Here is a 16,475-nt window from a genome sequence, read left to right on the forward strand (position 1 = left end):
GATCAAGTCCTGGGTCATGAGGTTATTTACACCTCAGTAAACTGAGCAACAGCGGAGATCTGTGCCCAAAGTGGGCAGTGTTCTACTATCATGTTTTGAAAAAGAGGTTCCCTTGTCCTCCCGCTGTGGTTTACAATACACACCCAACACAGGTGCTTACATAATTCTGTTACACACATATATAATACTAAAACCTCCCTGCTGCCGCTTCCCTCACGGACCAGTTCTCACAGAAGGCTGGCTGTCCAGGGCCTGGGATGGCAGCAGTGCCGAGCTGTCATGCAGGAGGCGCACGTAAGGAGAGGAGGACCCTTCTGTGGGACAGCACCCCAGACGCTCCCGCAGAGCCCTCGGCAGGTGCCGCTCGGGCCCCGCCGCTCTGCCCCGCGGCCCGGCGCCGCCGGCAGCTCGGCCGTGCGGTCCCGGCGGCGCTCGGGGGGCAGGGCGGGCCGGCAGAGGTGGCCGCAGTCCCCGCCTCTCCCGCGGCTTGCTCGGCGAAGGCCGGGCCGGGAGGAGCCGCTCACCGGCGCCGCGGCCCGCCGGAGCCATGGGCTCCCACCGCAGCGAGAGCGACTGGCAGGGGCTGCTGAGCGAGGTGAGGCGGCGGGGGGGCCGCGGGCCGGGGCGCCGGGCAGCGAGGAGGAGCGGCGGGCGGGCCCGGCTGCTCCCCGCGCCTCGAGGAAGTGCCGGGGCCAGGGGCACAGCCGCCGGCAGGGGACCCGGCCCTTGGGCGGCTGCGGCAGCGGGCGGGGGACGCCGAGCTGTGCCGGGCACGGCTGCGCCCTGTGGCCACGTCTGGCGCCGGCCCTGCCCTGCTCGGGCTGCCGCCGCGGCCCGGCGCTGCTGCGGAGCGCTGCAGGAAGGGCCTGTGAGCCGCTCCGTGTGTTAACGTGCTGGGGCTGCGGAGAGCGGCTTCAGGGCGCTGCTGCTGCGGCTGTGGCTGGTTTGGAAGCGCCGAGGATTCCCTGAGCTGCGGGGGCGGCCGAGGCCTCGGGCCCGGAGGAGCGGCGCAGCCCAGCCCAGCTGCGGCACCGGCCTCGGTGACCGGGCTGCCCCTGTGCCTTGTGTGCTTACTTCACTTCAATCACATATGAAGGGGTTGTGAGACCCATGGTGACATTTATACTCTGGGAGAAAAGAATGTAATAGCACCTGTCCAATAGCCTCAACAGGTGGAGGATTTTCCAGTTACATGAATAGAAACTTTATTGTCCACCGCATCCCCAGCATCCCCATTAAAACATCCAGAGCTTTTTTAGGTACATATTTTCACATAGGGTAAGTTAGCAAACTCAAAGCAACTTGAGGTCAGTATAACTTAAAGGAGTATTATTGAAGACAAATCTGTTTATTTGCCAAACTCATGAAGCAGGCTGGCATGCTGATTTTTACATTGCATTACTGCAAAACCAGTAATTTTGTACTTACAGCTAGCAGATTAAACTTCTGTGCAAATGGCATTGGCCTGAGTAAACCTGACTGAGTCTACCGTCCTACAGTATGATGCACACAGGTGAATTCCCTTGTTTTCAGGAGGGCTTTGCCTCCATTATGCTAACTGAGTGTAAGGCCTAAAGCCCTGACCTGTCAAAAAGATAAATATTTGAGTTTAGGGTGTTGAACCTGTCACTGCTCTTGGTGCTTTTCAGTGGGAGTTTGTATGGACCCAGATCTGTGCTAGCACAGTACATCCAGAAATGGAGACTGTCTGTGAATACAGGACTTCTAAGAACACAAAATGATCCAGGAGAAAGTGAAAAGTGCACTTTTAGTAGTATTCTGGTTGTGCAGTGTTGAATCTGACATCTCACTTATCCAATGGAGTTTTATTTGGGATGGGGGTGATTTCAGATGGGAGGCAAATCATGAGGTGTGTTCAGAGAAAATGTTGCTGTTTCCTGCTTTAAAATGTCATTTAGAATTACTTTGGAACTTTTTTACTTTTTATGTAGTTAAACCTAAAAACTCTATCGTAAAATTGAACACCTACTTCAATTTAGGGGCTTCTTGATTTTAGTAAAGTTTAATGACTGTGCTAAGCTGCATTCTTGTAGATACTTAAACATACATATAATTTCTTTTTTTCAGGAAAATTTAGAGGCATTGTGACTTATATTCCACCTTTCCTTACTTTCTCTCTGTTTCCACAGCAGGCTTACAGCCTGTTGTTCTGGGTGATGTCAAGATTTTCTTCTTTTGCCTTCCTTTTTCTTTGGTTGTTGTAATTCACTCCATGTGTTTTACCCATTAACTCCAAATCCTAATAGGTCTGTGAGAAAGTGGCTCTGACTTCTGAAGTAACTTGTGATAAGTTTTTGAATTTACCATATCCCTCAGTGGTACAGATTTTCTCAAGGCTTCCTAGCTTCAGTGTCTGCTGGGTAATTTTTTTCCCCTGTGTATTTCATAAAAATCTTGAAATGCTTACAAAGTACAAGGTAACACAGGCAAGAAAAGACATAATAGCTCTAAACAAACACTCTCCCATTGCAGGTGGTATACAGTTAAAACATAAGATGGGGTTAAAAATCTTGGTGTAAAAGACCAGAAGCTGATGGATTCAGACCTGTGGTCACATACAAATGTTTTCATTTGCATAAGCTAAATCTTCCAGGTTTGAAAGGTAGGAATAATTGGAATACTTGTCAAAGTAACTGTAACTTTTAAAACTATGGTGCTACAGGTGTTAAGAAAAGTGGTAAGGATGCGTGTTTGGTCCTCATGCACAAACACTTGTACACACAGCATTTATTTTTGTAGGCTGCCTTTTCATTTTTCATTAGAAAAGAAAATAAGAAAAGTTTTTGTCTGTTTTAGTCTTTTTCTGTATTTACCCTTCTTTTTCCTTTTGACTGTAGTTCCATTTCAGTGCCTTTTGCTCTCTACCTTTTCACATATATTTTTCTAGTTTTATTATGCTCACCACTTACTTCTTGCTTGTTCTTTTGCCTCCATATTTATGTATTTTTCCACTTAATTTACAGCCACATGTATTTCAGGCCTAGTGTGCACCTGGTACCCTGAACAATCTTTGCACCACGTGTACCTTGAGCATTCTTTAATGAATAGGATGACGTGGGTAGGAATACTGGGACAAAGCCAACTTAGCAAACACTGAAGGAGCATAAAAGAGTCATTCTTTCCATTGGTAATCTCACAAACTGGATGCAGAAGAACTCACTTGAGGAGCCAGAATCCACATTTTACCTGTTCTCTAGCTTATTTCATGTATTGGTGATGGATGTATGGAGATATATATCTATATACATATATGAAAGATTAATTACTCTGTTGAGTTACCGTATGATTTTTCTGCTTGGGCTCTTGGTTTTTATCTAACATTTTTGTCACTCAGTGACCCACGTTTAGAGTATTTAAAAGCTGGTGTAAAGTTGTAGGGTGAAGACTTGATCAGTAACTGCTGGTTTGATGCAAGAGACTGAGCTGTAGCAGGAACTTTCCTGCTGGTGGCCCAAGTCCTCCATAAACCAGATCTTCATAAATATCAAATTACTATCCCAAGAGTACATTCCATTCCTCATCCCCATCCCTGGAGTTGTTCAAGGCCAGTTTGGATGGGATTCTGAGCAACCTGGACTAGTTGGAGGTGTCCCTGCCCATGGCAGCAGACAGCACTAGAATTAAATCCAATGTCAAAATGCTTCTCTTTCATTGTCACCTCCCACACATTAGAATGTTTAGTGTATGCTGTTTACAGCTACTCATGTGTGACTGTGCCTCCTACAGCTAGTTTGCAGAGATGTACTTTCTGTTTAATTTTTCATTCACAAGAGGCTGTTGCTTGGTTATTGACTGTGCATGGTCTTCAGCAGCACAGGAGGTGATATGCTTCTCTCTTGAGCTCCCTTGCCTAGTAATTTTGGATTTACCAAACTGTTGAGCAGATACCTAGCCTGCTTGTAATTGGCAGAGCACACCTTTCCCATTGGTTCCACAATTTTTTATGTGGGCAAGAGAGAAGAGGAAGGAAAACTCATGAGATTTTCATGTTTGTATTCTCTCAGTAACATTCTGTGATGTTTCCTTCTCAAACAAAGCATGAAATGTAATTTGCCAAATCTCTATGAGGTTTTGGTGCCACTAGTTTAACAGCTTTACTTAATGTGCACAAACACAGGGGCTGTAGGGAAGAACAAAGTGGAGCAGATACTCTAGGGTCTCTGCTTGGTTGGGTTGGCATTGTAATGCCTTTGACATTTGGAAAATGAAATGAAAATACTAAAAGAGCTTGCATTGTGATTTACTGTGCTCCAAAATTCTCTAGAGCTGTGGGAGGTGCTGTGAAGACCTACATGCTGGACTTTTGGGCAACAAAACAAGTGTTTGCTTTTCATGTGTCCATGTTTCAGGTTGGTCTAAGAGACCTGCAGGGATGTTGTGAAACTAACAGAGAGATTAATAATGTTTGATGCACAGCATACAAAACTTCTGAGGGCTGGGCCACATCACACAGTAGTGTTAACTGCTAAATTGTGGTATTCCTGAATGGCTGGTGAAGATGGTGTGGGGTAGCATTGCCATCAAGACAGAGATGGTGTTCTGAGGAGCTGCTTGTATCACTTGTGTCATCAGGAAATGATACCAGTCTGCATTGTGTTTCAGCAGCTGGGAGGCAGCCAGGCAAGCTAGAGCTGGGCAGCAGGAAAAGCAGAGTTGATACGATGGGATAAAACCAAGGTCACTGCATTATTTCAGGTTTTATCAGAGATAAATCGCATCAGGAAGTGAATGGCAATCAAATGGCCAGTAATTTCTCTAGGTCTGAGTGCTTGACTCTTTCAGATAAGCTAACAGTTTAATCTGAAGTCAAGGGGAACAACGTACAGAAACACAGTTAACAAACATCCCAAACAGTGAGATTGCAGTGCATTTTGGGACCCTTCGGTTTCTACAACAGAATTGTCTCCAAGACTACAGTCAGGAGAAATTTGATAAAACTTAGGGCAGTTTGGTAGCAGTTGGATCTCTTGTTAAAGGTGGTGAGTAGACTTTCTCAGAGAGCATGGTAGATTGTAGGCTTCAAGGCCCAATGTAATGTAGTAGCCTTGAGGACCCAAGGCCCTCAAGTGTCAAGAGAAGACAGAATATGATCCACAGTGATTCCAAAGCATAGGCTGGAGATAGTATCTCTGCTTCTACTCTCAGAAAATTAGATGTTTTCCATGACATTAATTGTCATTAAATACCAAAATATAGGCCAGTAATTTGTACAAATTTTTTTAAAAAGTCTGATAGAAATTCAATGTGTTTGTTGGTTTAAAAAAAGAAAGTCTAAAACCTTGACCGTGTCCCAGCTTCATCAGATTATTAGACCATGTCTACAGCGTCATTAATGAGATCTACCCAGATTTGTGACTAAAAATAGCCATGGACAAATAGTAAGTGTTCGATGTAGAGGGTCACCTTGCAGCAGTTACACTCTGCTGTAATGTCAGTCTCTTTTTACTCAATTTCACTAAAGTAGTCATCTGGCTGTAAAGCAGTTCAGGCAGTAATGTAGGATGTCATATATATCCCTTTAATTATTATGTTCTCCCTTGTAGCAATTATAATTTACTTTATTGCAGATAACAGCACATTGGTAGATAAAAGCCACTAGACAGATATGAAAAGTTGTACATTGTAACTTTTAGATTGAATGTATAGCAGCTGGTTCTCATTTAACTTGTTTTTTTAAATTCATAGATTATTTTCTACCAATAATTAAAAAGAAACAAAATACAGTAAGAATATTTCATAGTAAGTATGGTGCATAACAGAATTCACTTGTTTGTCTCACTGATAACACCTGAGATGTGGGCTTTCCTTCAGTTGCAGGGGAAGAAGTCTCTGCATGAGTAAATGCCAAAAGCCTCTACTGAATACTTTTTTTCAGACTTTTTGAGAAAATTTGCCTTATTGCTTTCATTGCTCCAAAACAACTTGTCACTCTCCTGTGTTCTTTTTGACAGCATATCAATTTTGTGGCATTTATTTGTCTATATAAGGGAAACTGCTGATGGGACTCAGTTATTTCCCTGACTAGAACCATTTCTGGTATACAGCTGTTAGGTCATTTTATGGCCATTATTGCTACACTGTTTTTTAACATTCAGAAAGAAATATATTGAATAACCTCTTTGACGTCCGTCTTTGTGAAATTTGGTTTTCCTTCAGTAATGGTAATGGCAACTGCAAACATAGCCCTGTTGAATAATCAGATTCTACAGAAATGCTCTGGCTTTATTGTTTCTTGTACCGTAAGCCCATGGAAGCAAATTATTATGTTATAACTGATTTTATTCTATTTATTTGAGAAAGTCCATATGTGTAAAAGGCAAAAATTACTTCAAAAAATATTTTATGTGGTCATTTTTGTTGTAAATTCCAAACAGTACATTGAGGAGAGATGCCAACATCATCAGTATGTAGTTCATCTAGTTAAAACAGATTTTAAACAAGGAGGCCATCTTTATTCCTTTTCATTCAGACCCTGAACATTACTGTCCCCACAATCTGTTTATGATTCATTATCCTCAGGCTAACAGGTAATGGGGAATTCCCCAGCCCCTGCCAGTGCTGCTGTAAAAGGTGAAGCCTTCTCGTATGCTCAGAGTGTGTCTTTTGTAGAGGGCTGTGACTCATGGCACAAGCAAGATGTGTTTGCTGCTAGGTCTGTATTTCCTGCTGGGTGAGCACTGGGTTTTACAGTGTAATCCACATGCTCTGGTTCACTCCTGACTCTCAGACATGGTTTCATCCAGCAGCACTTGAGGCAAGGCTTGCAGGCACCTGCAGGACTGGAGGTGTGTAAGGCAGTTTGGCTTCTTTCCGCTCACACTGCGTGCGTGGTATAGGGTGCTCCACTCCACACAGGTGTTGGCTGGATGGGCCAGTTTCATTCTTCATGGGATTCTTCCTGGTAAAGGAACAGGACAGGCTAGTTGGTTCAGGGATTTGGCTGTTGGGTTGGGGTTTTTTTAAGTGATTGTGAGGTTTGCTTTTACTCATTTTTGTTTGCAACTACTCTATCAGATTGTTAATATTTAAAAACAATTTAGCAAAGGCTTGCTTTAGAACTACTTAGACGGGATGAAAAGGGAAATAAAGAAGAGAGATTGACAAATATTTCACTGTAAGGGAAGGCATTACTTTATCAAGTTTGAAGCAGTTTACTATAATCACTTACTGACAATATTAAAGCTTAGCTTCTCATACCTTTCAGTCCTTTATCAGGGGATTTGACATTTGTGTAAGGTATCAGTAAGGACATAAGTACATAGGTACACTTGCCTTTGTTGATGCCAAGGCGTCATAATCCAGAAAATTTATGGCAGGATTTCAACTTCAGTATTGCCAGAAATAAAATTAATCCAAGGTGGAAGTGTCCTTTTTGAGAGTTCAAATCCTTCTTGGAATTGCTTTTCTCATTTCCTTCCCACTTTTTTGCAACTAAGCATTTACCATTTTTGGAAAAGGTTGTCTTTACTAGTATACCAAACTCACTTTTTCCTTTCTCATTGATGTGAAATTGAGGTTAACAAAGTTAATTCCAAGCAAGGAATACATACAATACCTACAAAGAATGATTTTTGTCCCGAAGAGCAGCACTGACTTGAACAGTATGGAAGTGCTGATGTTGTTGCTTTGTGCAAGAGCCCATAATGACAAAGTATTCTTGTCAGAGGATATAATGAATCTGTAAATTGTTTTCATGACTGCTATGGTATTTGGTCTCTTGCAGACCACATTCAGAAAGTAGAGCCAGGTCATATGTCAGTATCATCAGAAATGGAAATAGACACTTTGGCATGGGCAGTGACAAGTCATGGGTAATAAGAATCTGTTGATCAAACATCATGTTAAGTGAAAAAAGCTACCTGAAAGTTCTGACAGGTAACATTGAGGATGACATACATGTTACTCTTCCTTTCAATGTGGAAAGGCAATGAGGCAGATCAGACTAATGCAGAACAGCTAAGATTTGTGTATTCTGCTTTGCTTAGTACATGACCCCTTCACATGAGAAGTGATGGCTGCAGGGGAAGACTCATCTCTGCCTTCCCTCCCCTTTTAGGTGTTCTTGCATTCCTGCATTATTTCCCATTTTTTTGCCTCAAATGAACATGTGCCTGTAGTATCACAACATAATTAAGTTTCTTTACGTGTAGTGTTAGGGCACCTCACTGTAATTGTTTCATAGTCAAGGCAAATTTTGGTTCTCATTCCTGCAGCCCCTTCTGCTATAACATAGCTCCATTTCAGTGTCCAGCTGGGAGGCTGAGTACACTGCTGGTAGTGGGGAGAAGGATGGCAGTGGAAAGTGAAGCAGGAATGAGTGGTTGCTGCCTGGGGGCTGGATATTGTGAACACATGTAGAAAAGGGATTTTGCAAATGCTTCTTCCTTCTAGCAGCCTTGTTAGGGCTGCTGGGCAAATTGCAAGGTTCCTCATACTATTGCATATAAGAAAAAGAATGAGAAACTCAAATTGATAAATATTTCTAGTGGTCAGGTGAACATATAGCCTTACAGATGGATTTCAAGCTTTCTATCTGGGATATCTTCCCCATGATTGTCATTTATAAGTCAAGACAACTTGTGGCAGACTTTGATCTTGTGCAATCTTCCAGCTTTTCACAGAAGAACTTGAGCCTCTTGTATTCAGTACTGGCTTGGGTAGAAATGGCTTGTTACATGTATGGGTTTTTTCTCTTCTGCAGTACCTGGTGTGCAAAAGGAAACTTGAAAGTAAGAAGGAGGCATTGCTCATCCTTTCCAAAGAGCTGGACACCTGTCAGCAAGAAAGAGACCAGTACAAACTGATGGCCAACCAGCTGCGGGAGCGACACCAGTCTCTGAAAAAGAAGTATCGGGAGCTGATTGTAGGTTGTTCTTTATGAGGACTGTATAACTGGGGGACAAAGGTGAACCTCAAAAAAAAATTGGAAAGAAGTCCATAATGGCTGCTGTAAAAATGCTTAGGTACTTGTTTGCAGTAGTCCTGCAGTTGCACAGCCCCGATGGTATTATTACTCATTTGTTCTGCAGAGATGGGGCAGTGCTTGTTATATAGGACAGAGAAACGCAGTGCATGCTCTGAGGAAATTCGTTTCAGTGATAATTCCATTTAAAAATTGACTGTGGTATTATTATTCCACAGCAACTTAATGTACCAGTATGAAAATTAATGCGACACAAATTTGTAATGAACTGCTGTTCTAGAAATGTAAACAAATCTTCAACTTTAGAAATGTTTTTATGTTAAAGTTAGTATTGCTAGTATTAATCAGCAGTATTTTAAAAAAATTGATAACATTTTAGTTAAAATACATGTTCTACAATTAGATTTGCAGAATTAATATAGTTTCTGATTTCAGGAATAACCTGGCAAAAAAATATATCTGTTTATTTGTAGGATGGGGATCCATCGCTTCCACCTGAAAAGAGGAAACAGGTAGGAATTTATTTTCAACTGATGTTATTTATCTGCTACAAAAATATATTTGTAAAAAAATAGATATTAATTCAGAGATCTGGTTAAAAAGCAAGCATTTCTGAATATTGAAAAGCTCAGTCTTTAAATTATGGAATTCTGCTTTTGTCTACACATTTCACTGTGAAATACCTGAACTATAGAATGTATGGCTATTGCTTTTGTGTTCACCTGAGACTGAAATTGGTCAGTGTACAGAGACTTGAGGTTGTTCTCCTTTCTGTTTATTCCTCCATATTGAGTCCTAAAATGGATTTGTGACTGGACTTCTCATACTTAAAAGTAAGCTGGAAATGCATTGTCTGCTTTCCATAATTGTTAATTTATTGTTGTGAGGGCTGTTTTCCATTAAGTATTCTCCCAGGCCACTTGGCTCTATGAGTTAAAGTGGTAAAACAATGATAATTGCATTTTATTATTCCCCTGAAAAACTTTTTGCTTGCTTGCATGCATTTTTGTTCCTGGATATCTACATAGTGTGTCCCTGTTGCAGAATGTTGGTTGTCACATCTTAAAATTATCTTAATTTTTAGAGAAAAATGGCACCCAAAACTCAGTGCCTGGAGCAGGGAGATGAGGACAACCTAAAAGAACAAAATTGTTGCTGTAATTGCTAGTTTTGGAAGTCTTTTAACTATGTTTAAAACATGGTTATTGCATTCTTTTAATGGATCAGAAGTTTTACTCATAACCCTTTCCCTGAGAGTTTGCATGTAGTTCTTGCTATTTGCTTAAAATTTTACGGCTTAGGGTTTTGGTTGCTTTAAACTAAACTTCCAGAGGCAATATAATTACTCCTTCAGGCACTTAAACAAATAGCTGCCAAGAAGTCAGTGCCTCAGTGTAGAATCATTTAACTTCCTCATTATTTAGCATAATTTATTTGCAATTCTGTTATTTCAACAGAATTCTAATAAAACTTTATGACCAGATACAAGTTTGTGCATTCTGAGTGTTGCTGAGAAATATCCAGTTGAAAGAAAAAAACCAAAGCAGTGTATGGATCATTACAGAAGGATAAGTAGGAAGGGAGATTTGCCGTCCCATAGCTCTTCTAATTCATCTTTCATCTTTCAAAACAAATAAAACTGACACTTGTTTCTAAAATACTAGCCAAATTCAGTCTAAATTCAGAAGCTGTGATTGTATTAAGTTTTGGCAATTTGTCTTAAGTGCCTTGAAAACCTTTAATAGTCTACCTAGGAGTCATTTGATAGCAAAGAAAGAAAGAAAGAAAGAAAGAAAGAAAGAAAGAAAGAAAGAAAGAAAGAAAGAAAGAAAGAAAGAAAGAAAGTGTCGGAAGGAAGGAAGGAGGGAAGGAAGGAAAGGAAGGAAGGAAGGAAGGAAGGAAGGAAGGAAGGAAGGAAGGAAGGAAGGAAGGAAGGAAGGAAGGAAGGAAGGAAGGAAGGAAGGAAGGAAGGAAGGAAGGAAGGAAGGAAGGAAGGAAGGAAGGAAGGAAGGAAGTGTCGGAAGGAAGGAAGGAAGTGTCGGAAGGAAGTGTCGGAAGGAAGTGTCGGAAGGAAGGAAGTGTCGGAAGGAAGTGTCGGAAGGAAGTGTCGGAAGGAAGGAAGGAAGTGTCGGAAGGAAGGAAGTGTCGGAAGGAAGGAAGTGTCGGAAGGAAGGAAGTGTCGGAAGGAAGGAAGGAAGGAAGGAAGGAAGGAAGGAAGGAAGGAAGGAAGGAAGGAAGGAAGGAAGGAAGGAAGGAAGGAAGGAAGGAAGGAAGGAAGGAAGGAAGGAAGGAAGGAAGGAAGGAAGGAAGGAAGGAAGGAAGGAAGTGTCGGAAGGAAGGAAGGAAGTGTCGGAAGGAAGGAAGGAAGGAAGTGTCGGAAGGAAGTGTCGGAAGGAAGGAAGGAAGGAAGGAAGGAAGGAAGTGTCGGAAGGAAGTGTCGGAAGGAAGTGTCGGAAGGAAGGAAGGAAGGAAGGAAGGAAGGAAGGAAGGAAGGAAGGAAGGAAGGAAGGAAGGAAGGAAGGAAGGAAGGAAGGAAGGAAGGAAGGAAGGAAGGAAGGAAGGAAGGAAGGAAGGAAGGAAGGAAGGAAGGAAGGAAGGAAGGAAGGAAGGAAGGAAGGAAGGAAGGAAAGAAATGGGGTCATTGATAGGTTCCCCCCAGCACAATATACATTTTGGGTTGTGCAGTAGTAGACTGTTAGTGTATTTCTTGAGTTTTTATTTTCCTGAGAAATGTGTCTGTGGTATACAAGGTGGATAACCTAGAGTAGTTAGTGTAACCTTTCTGAAGAAGAGTATAGTTTTGCTTTGAGAAATGCATTAGAGAATAATAAAAGAAAGTTATGAATATTTTTCCATTATCACCATACAAACATTTCTTAGCATTTTTTTGTCTAAGAAGGAGGGAAGTTCTCTCTTGCTTTTGTACTTCTTCCATTCCCTTTTTTCCTGGAACCCTAGAAGCCTGCTGGGAGAAGTTTGTGACCTCAGTCACTTTATGAAAGGAGACCCTGATCCTCAAATGAATTCCACACAACACAAAAGTGCATACTGTTTTCATGGTCAGAAATAAGATGAAAACACTATATACTTAACAGTTTGCTATCTGTTGCATTGGTTTGCCACAACTGAGAAATTACTGTTTATTATTGAAATTCCAGTCTAGAACCTTAAATGTAATAGGTGGGTTGGAATTGCTACTGTCTTCTCCTTATCTTCATTTTTCCCCTTTATTATTGATTATGTTTGGTGACTGTTTAAAATGTTTTGTTTTCCACCATGCCTTCTCATCCTGTTTTCCAGCACAGAATTTTCATGGTTTTTATGGAAATATCATGTAACCAGGCATTTTCTGTCAGCAAGCAGCTAACTCAAAATCTGGTTTTGTAAAATTGTTATTTAAAGGTATCTTAACATGCAGTGTTCTGTAGTGTTTTCCTGCTCAAAGCTGTGTTTGCATCTCGGATCTATTCCAAATGAAACAATTCTATGATACTATGATGATTCTATCCAAAGATTGCTCTGTGTGTGTCACATTCTGCCAACCAGCAGAAGCAGAAAATGAGAAACAGTGCTAGGGAAATCTCTATTTCTACTGTAGATGTTTCACCATTAGTTGTTCACAGCTTGAGAGCTGTCAGTATTTTCCTGGCCCCTCATGCCTATGTGGTTGAAGGTAGTTTTATAATGTCTTATGGTGTCAGGTGTAGAGTAATTTTTGGATAAGTAACAGAGGGGTGAAATGTTTCAGGACAGTACTAATTAGGAAGAGTGTGTTTTATGTTAAAATTAGTTTAGACATGTTTGTAATGGTTTAATCCCAGCCAGCAGCCAAGGCCCATGCAGCCTCACCAGGGTGATCAAAAAGAGACTCAGAAGGGTAAAAGCTACAGAACTTGTGGGTCAAGATAAAGACAGTTTTATAGGAAAAGCTAAAAGCTGCTAACACAAGCAAAGCAAAACAAAACAAAGAATTCTTTCATGACTTCCATGGGCAGGCATGGTGTTCACCCAACCCTGGGAGAGCAGGGCCCTTTCAAGCATAATGAATACTTGGGAAGACAAATGCCATCACGCCAAACACCCCCCTCCATCCCCTTTCCTCTTTCTTCCCCCCACTTTATGCGCTGAGCGTGATGTCACATGGTGTGGCCATGGTCCCTTTGGTTGGTTTGGGTCACCTGTCCTGGCTGTGTCTCCTCCCAACCTCCCATGTACCCCCAGCTTCCTTGCCAGCACAGCAGTACAAAAAGCAGAAAAGGCCTTGGCTCTGTGTAAATCCTGCTCACCAAGAACAAAAGCATCTCCATAGTATCGGCCCTATGTTCAGCTCAAATCTAAAGCATAGCCCCATATCAGCCACTGTGAAGAAAATTAACTCTACTCCAGCTGAAGCCAGCACAATGGTGAACACTTCCCGTTTTGAAAGACATGTTAAAATATTTCTCTGTATACATAGCATCTGCTGAGCATCCTATATAAACAGAAATTCTACCATTCTGCAGTTCTGCAGTGATATGTATTTATATGCATTATCTGTGATACAGGACATTTTAATGGAAATTTACTAGGTATCTGTTGGCCAGTCTTGCTGCACTCTTTTTACAACTTAAAGAAAAAAATGTAGTTTGGATTTATAGCTTAGTATATACTGCTTGTTATTTTCAACTACATTGCTTAAATTTTCAGTATAGCTTCAGTTTGGGAGAAGCTTTGCCATTAAAATAACAAATCAGTGAATCCTTCAACCTTCTATATGAAATGGAAGTTCTTTTAATACAAATGAGATCCTTTGAATAAACAAAGATAAAGTAAAATGCATGGTTAGGAAAACAACTGTGTGGGGTCACAGTCCTAAATATGCTTTCCTTAATTTGGTCTCAGTGAGATCACTCAGTTGGATATAGTGGGTTTGCGCTGGGGCTGTGTGTCAAGAGTAAAGTTGCAATGCATATGTCACTGGGGAGGTCTTAGTGTATATTTTAAGTGTATAAGGAATCAAATTTTTTAAGTATATAAGGAATCAAATTCAATGGAACTGAACGCCGCGAGACCACAGAAGAGTTAAAGTGGGAAGACAGCTCTTGAGGTCAACCAGTCCAATCTTCTTGCTCAAACACGACCACCTAGAGCAGGTTGCCCATTTTCAGTATGGTTTCGATTCTCTGTGACTCCACAGCCTCTCCGGGCAATCTGTTCCAGTGTTTGAGCACTCTCACAGAAAAAAGGGTGAGGGGGCAAGACCCTTCCTCACCTTCTTGCTGTCCTTTCTAAGGAGCCTGTATCCCTTCATTACAGCACTCCAGTTGTGTGAGCTATGCCACTGATTCTCCATGATCCCAGAGTCTGTAACCTTGTAACTGCACACAGTGTTCAAACTCCTCTTCTTTATTCCCCCTGCTGCATGTGTTAGAGACCTTGGAGGGGCATCAGAGTGTGCTGGTTCTGTGGTACAGTCTTAGAGCTTTCCTACAGGTTTGTTCTATGGTAGTCTCCTTCTGTACATGCCTGTGGTCAAAGGAATTGCACTTCAGCTCAGTTGCTTTGTGAGTTGCTAAGTCCTTTCTCTTCCCATTATCCCAGTCTCTTGCCTTGCCCACCCTATCCTAAGCTTCCTTATTCCCTCCCACATAATTTCGAGAGTAAAGCTCTCCAGCCTACTGGCAAAGGTACTTTTGTCTCATGTAGTCAAATGGATCCTGCGTCTCCCAAGCAGCTGCTGAGCCTTAGAGAGGATCCCATGGTCATAGATAACCATATTTGAGGCTCCTAATACCGAGTCCCATAATGTAAGGGTGATGTATTCCTGGTACAGAACACAGCTTGATGGTTAATCTTCCTACCAGCCAAAAAGGCCCACCAGAGAACCTGAAGGTCACAGCTCTTAATGCTGTTACAGTTATCCATGGATATCCCAAGGTGATTCATTCAAACCAACATTCTGACTGCTTCAAGGGCCCTTGGTATCACAGCAGCATGGTACCCACTCACTGAGATGTTGGCCAGACAGCTTGTCTCCTGCTAATGAATGTGTCCGTGGGCATGACATTTTTGGGCAGGCATAACATCAGAAAGAGCAGAGGTTCCAGACAGGATTATGCTGTGACATACCACAAATGGACCCATTTTGATCCATTTCACTTCTGGCTTCTAGCTCAATGTACTCAGCTCTCACAATTCACTTCTGAAACAAACTTCAGGGATTACCTTATGACTGTTCATGACATGATCATAAATAATGGCTAATGTGGCTATTTCTTGTAAATTAATGAATTCACTAAGTTTTGGTAGCCTTGTGTTAAGGTGCAAACGCTGCGTTCAGAGTCCTATGAGATAAAATCTGGGGATAAAATACACTACAGGGTAAGGAATAATTTTGTATTTATCTCACAGTGGTGCTGTGAAGATTAATGTGATTTCTTCCTCTCTACAAGGTGCTTGAAGATGAAAAACATTATGCATGTGCCAAATGTGGACCGGTGCACTTTGCTTTGGTTTGTAGGTGCATGTGTTTGACTCCCCTAGCATGAGGTAGCAGTTGGAAAACAGTGACATTGTTTGTCCTTGCAACACACAGAAAACAATATTCCCATGGATTTCAAAATGTGCCAGCTCCAAGAGCATAGCCAGTTGATAGATTTTTGTTTCTGGACTCTGAGATCTTCTATTCCATTGGTCGGGGCAGGTGGTAGTATGTAAAACCTAGAACTTGTCAGCCACACTAGGAGTCATGCTTTGTGAAGTGACACCTTTGTTTCTTCAACAAATAGGTTTTGCACTAACACAGAATTATAGAATCATTTAGATTGCAAGAGATCTCTAAGATGATCGAGTCCAACCATTAACCCAATGCTGCCAAGGCCACCAGTGAAGTCTAGGAGAGAAGAAATGCTAATTCTAATAGATGTGGTAGTCCCTCAGGCCAGCAACTTCTCTGGTTGCTGTGTCTTACCTTAATGGAATAGAGAGACACTTCTGCACACCTCTGAACCTGAGTACTCTCAACAAATATTCTGTCAATTAATTACAACACCCAAATGTTTAAGGGATTTTGATTATTTTTATGCATTATCTCAAAGTTTAGGATATCTTCAGAAGTTCAAAATATTTAGGAGAGGATTTTCTTCTCATCTTCTATGTTAAGTGACTGCTTGACAAAGCTTTGATTTTTTATGTTGTTTTTCAGCATGAAAATATGACCCATATTAAGTGTATTCTGGTTTGTATACCCAGGATCTGTAATTTTAAAAGTCTTCTCTAGTTTTTCATCTTAAAGAGAAAAATACAATAATTTTGGGATTTTATTGCAAGGAAGCTAGTCCTAAGGGCAATCATCAGTTCCCATATCTTGGAGTGAACAGTGGTAGTTGGTAAGTAAAACAGGTTTTTCTGTATTAATTCAGCTATTGCAATCAGATTAATTCATTGGAGGAGAAACTGCACTTAAATTTGTGATCACACTCATCAAGTGTGCTGAATGTTTCATCAAACCTTTTTCTGTCAGACCTATAATTCAGTGTTCTTCTTTGTTTGT

General features: G+C 41.5%; 1 protein-coding gene across 3 annotated transcripts in view; it reads left to right on the forward strand.

The window, feature by feature from the left end:
* The first annotated feature begins 369 nt into the window (after window positions 1–369).
* The window catches only part of CCDC149 (coiled-coil domain containing 149), a 52,957-nt gene continuing 36,851 nt past the window's right edge, over window positions 370–16,475 (forward strand). For all 3 annotated transcript variants that reach the window (XM_059470192.1, XM_059470193.1, XM_059470194.1), the window contains exons 1-3: window positions 370–595; window positions 8,723–8,884; window positions 9,418–9,456. In XM_059470192.1, the coding sequence (XP_059326175.1) occupies window positions 548–595; window positions 8,723–8,884; window positions 9,418–9,456 (249 nt within the window). In that variant the 5' untranslated portion in view covers window positions 370–547. The remainder of the gene's footprint in view (window positions 596–8,722; window positions 8,885–9,417; window positions 9,457–16,475) is intronic.

This window comes from Ammospiza nelsoni, chromosome 4 (assembly GCF_027579445.1).
Source record: "Ammospiza nelsoni isolate bAmmNel1 chromosome 4, bAmmNel1.pri, whole genome shotgun sequence".
Lineage (NCBI taxonomy): Eukaryota > Metazoa > Chordata > Aves > Passeriformes > Passerellidae > Ammospiza > Ammospiza nelsoni.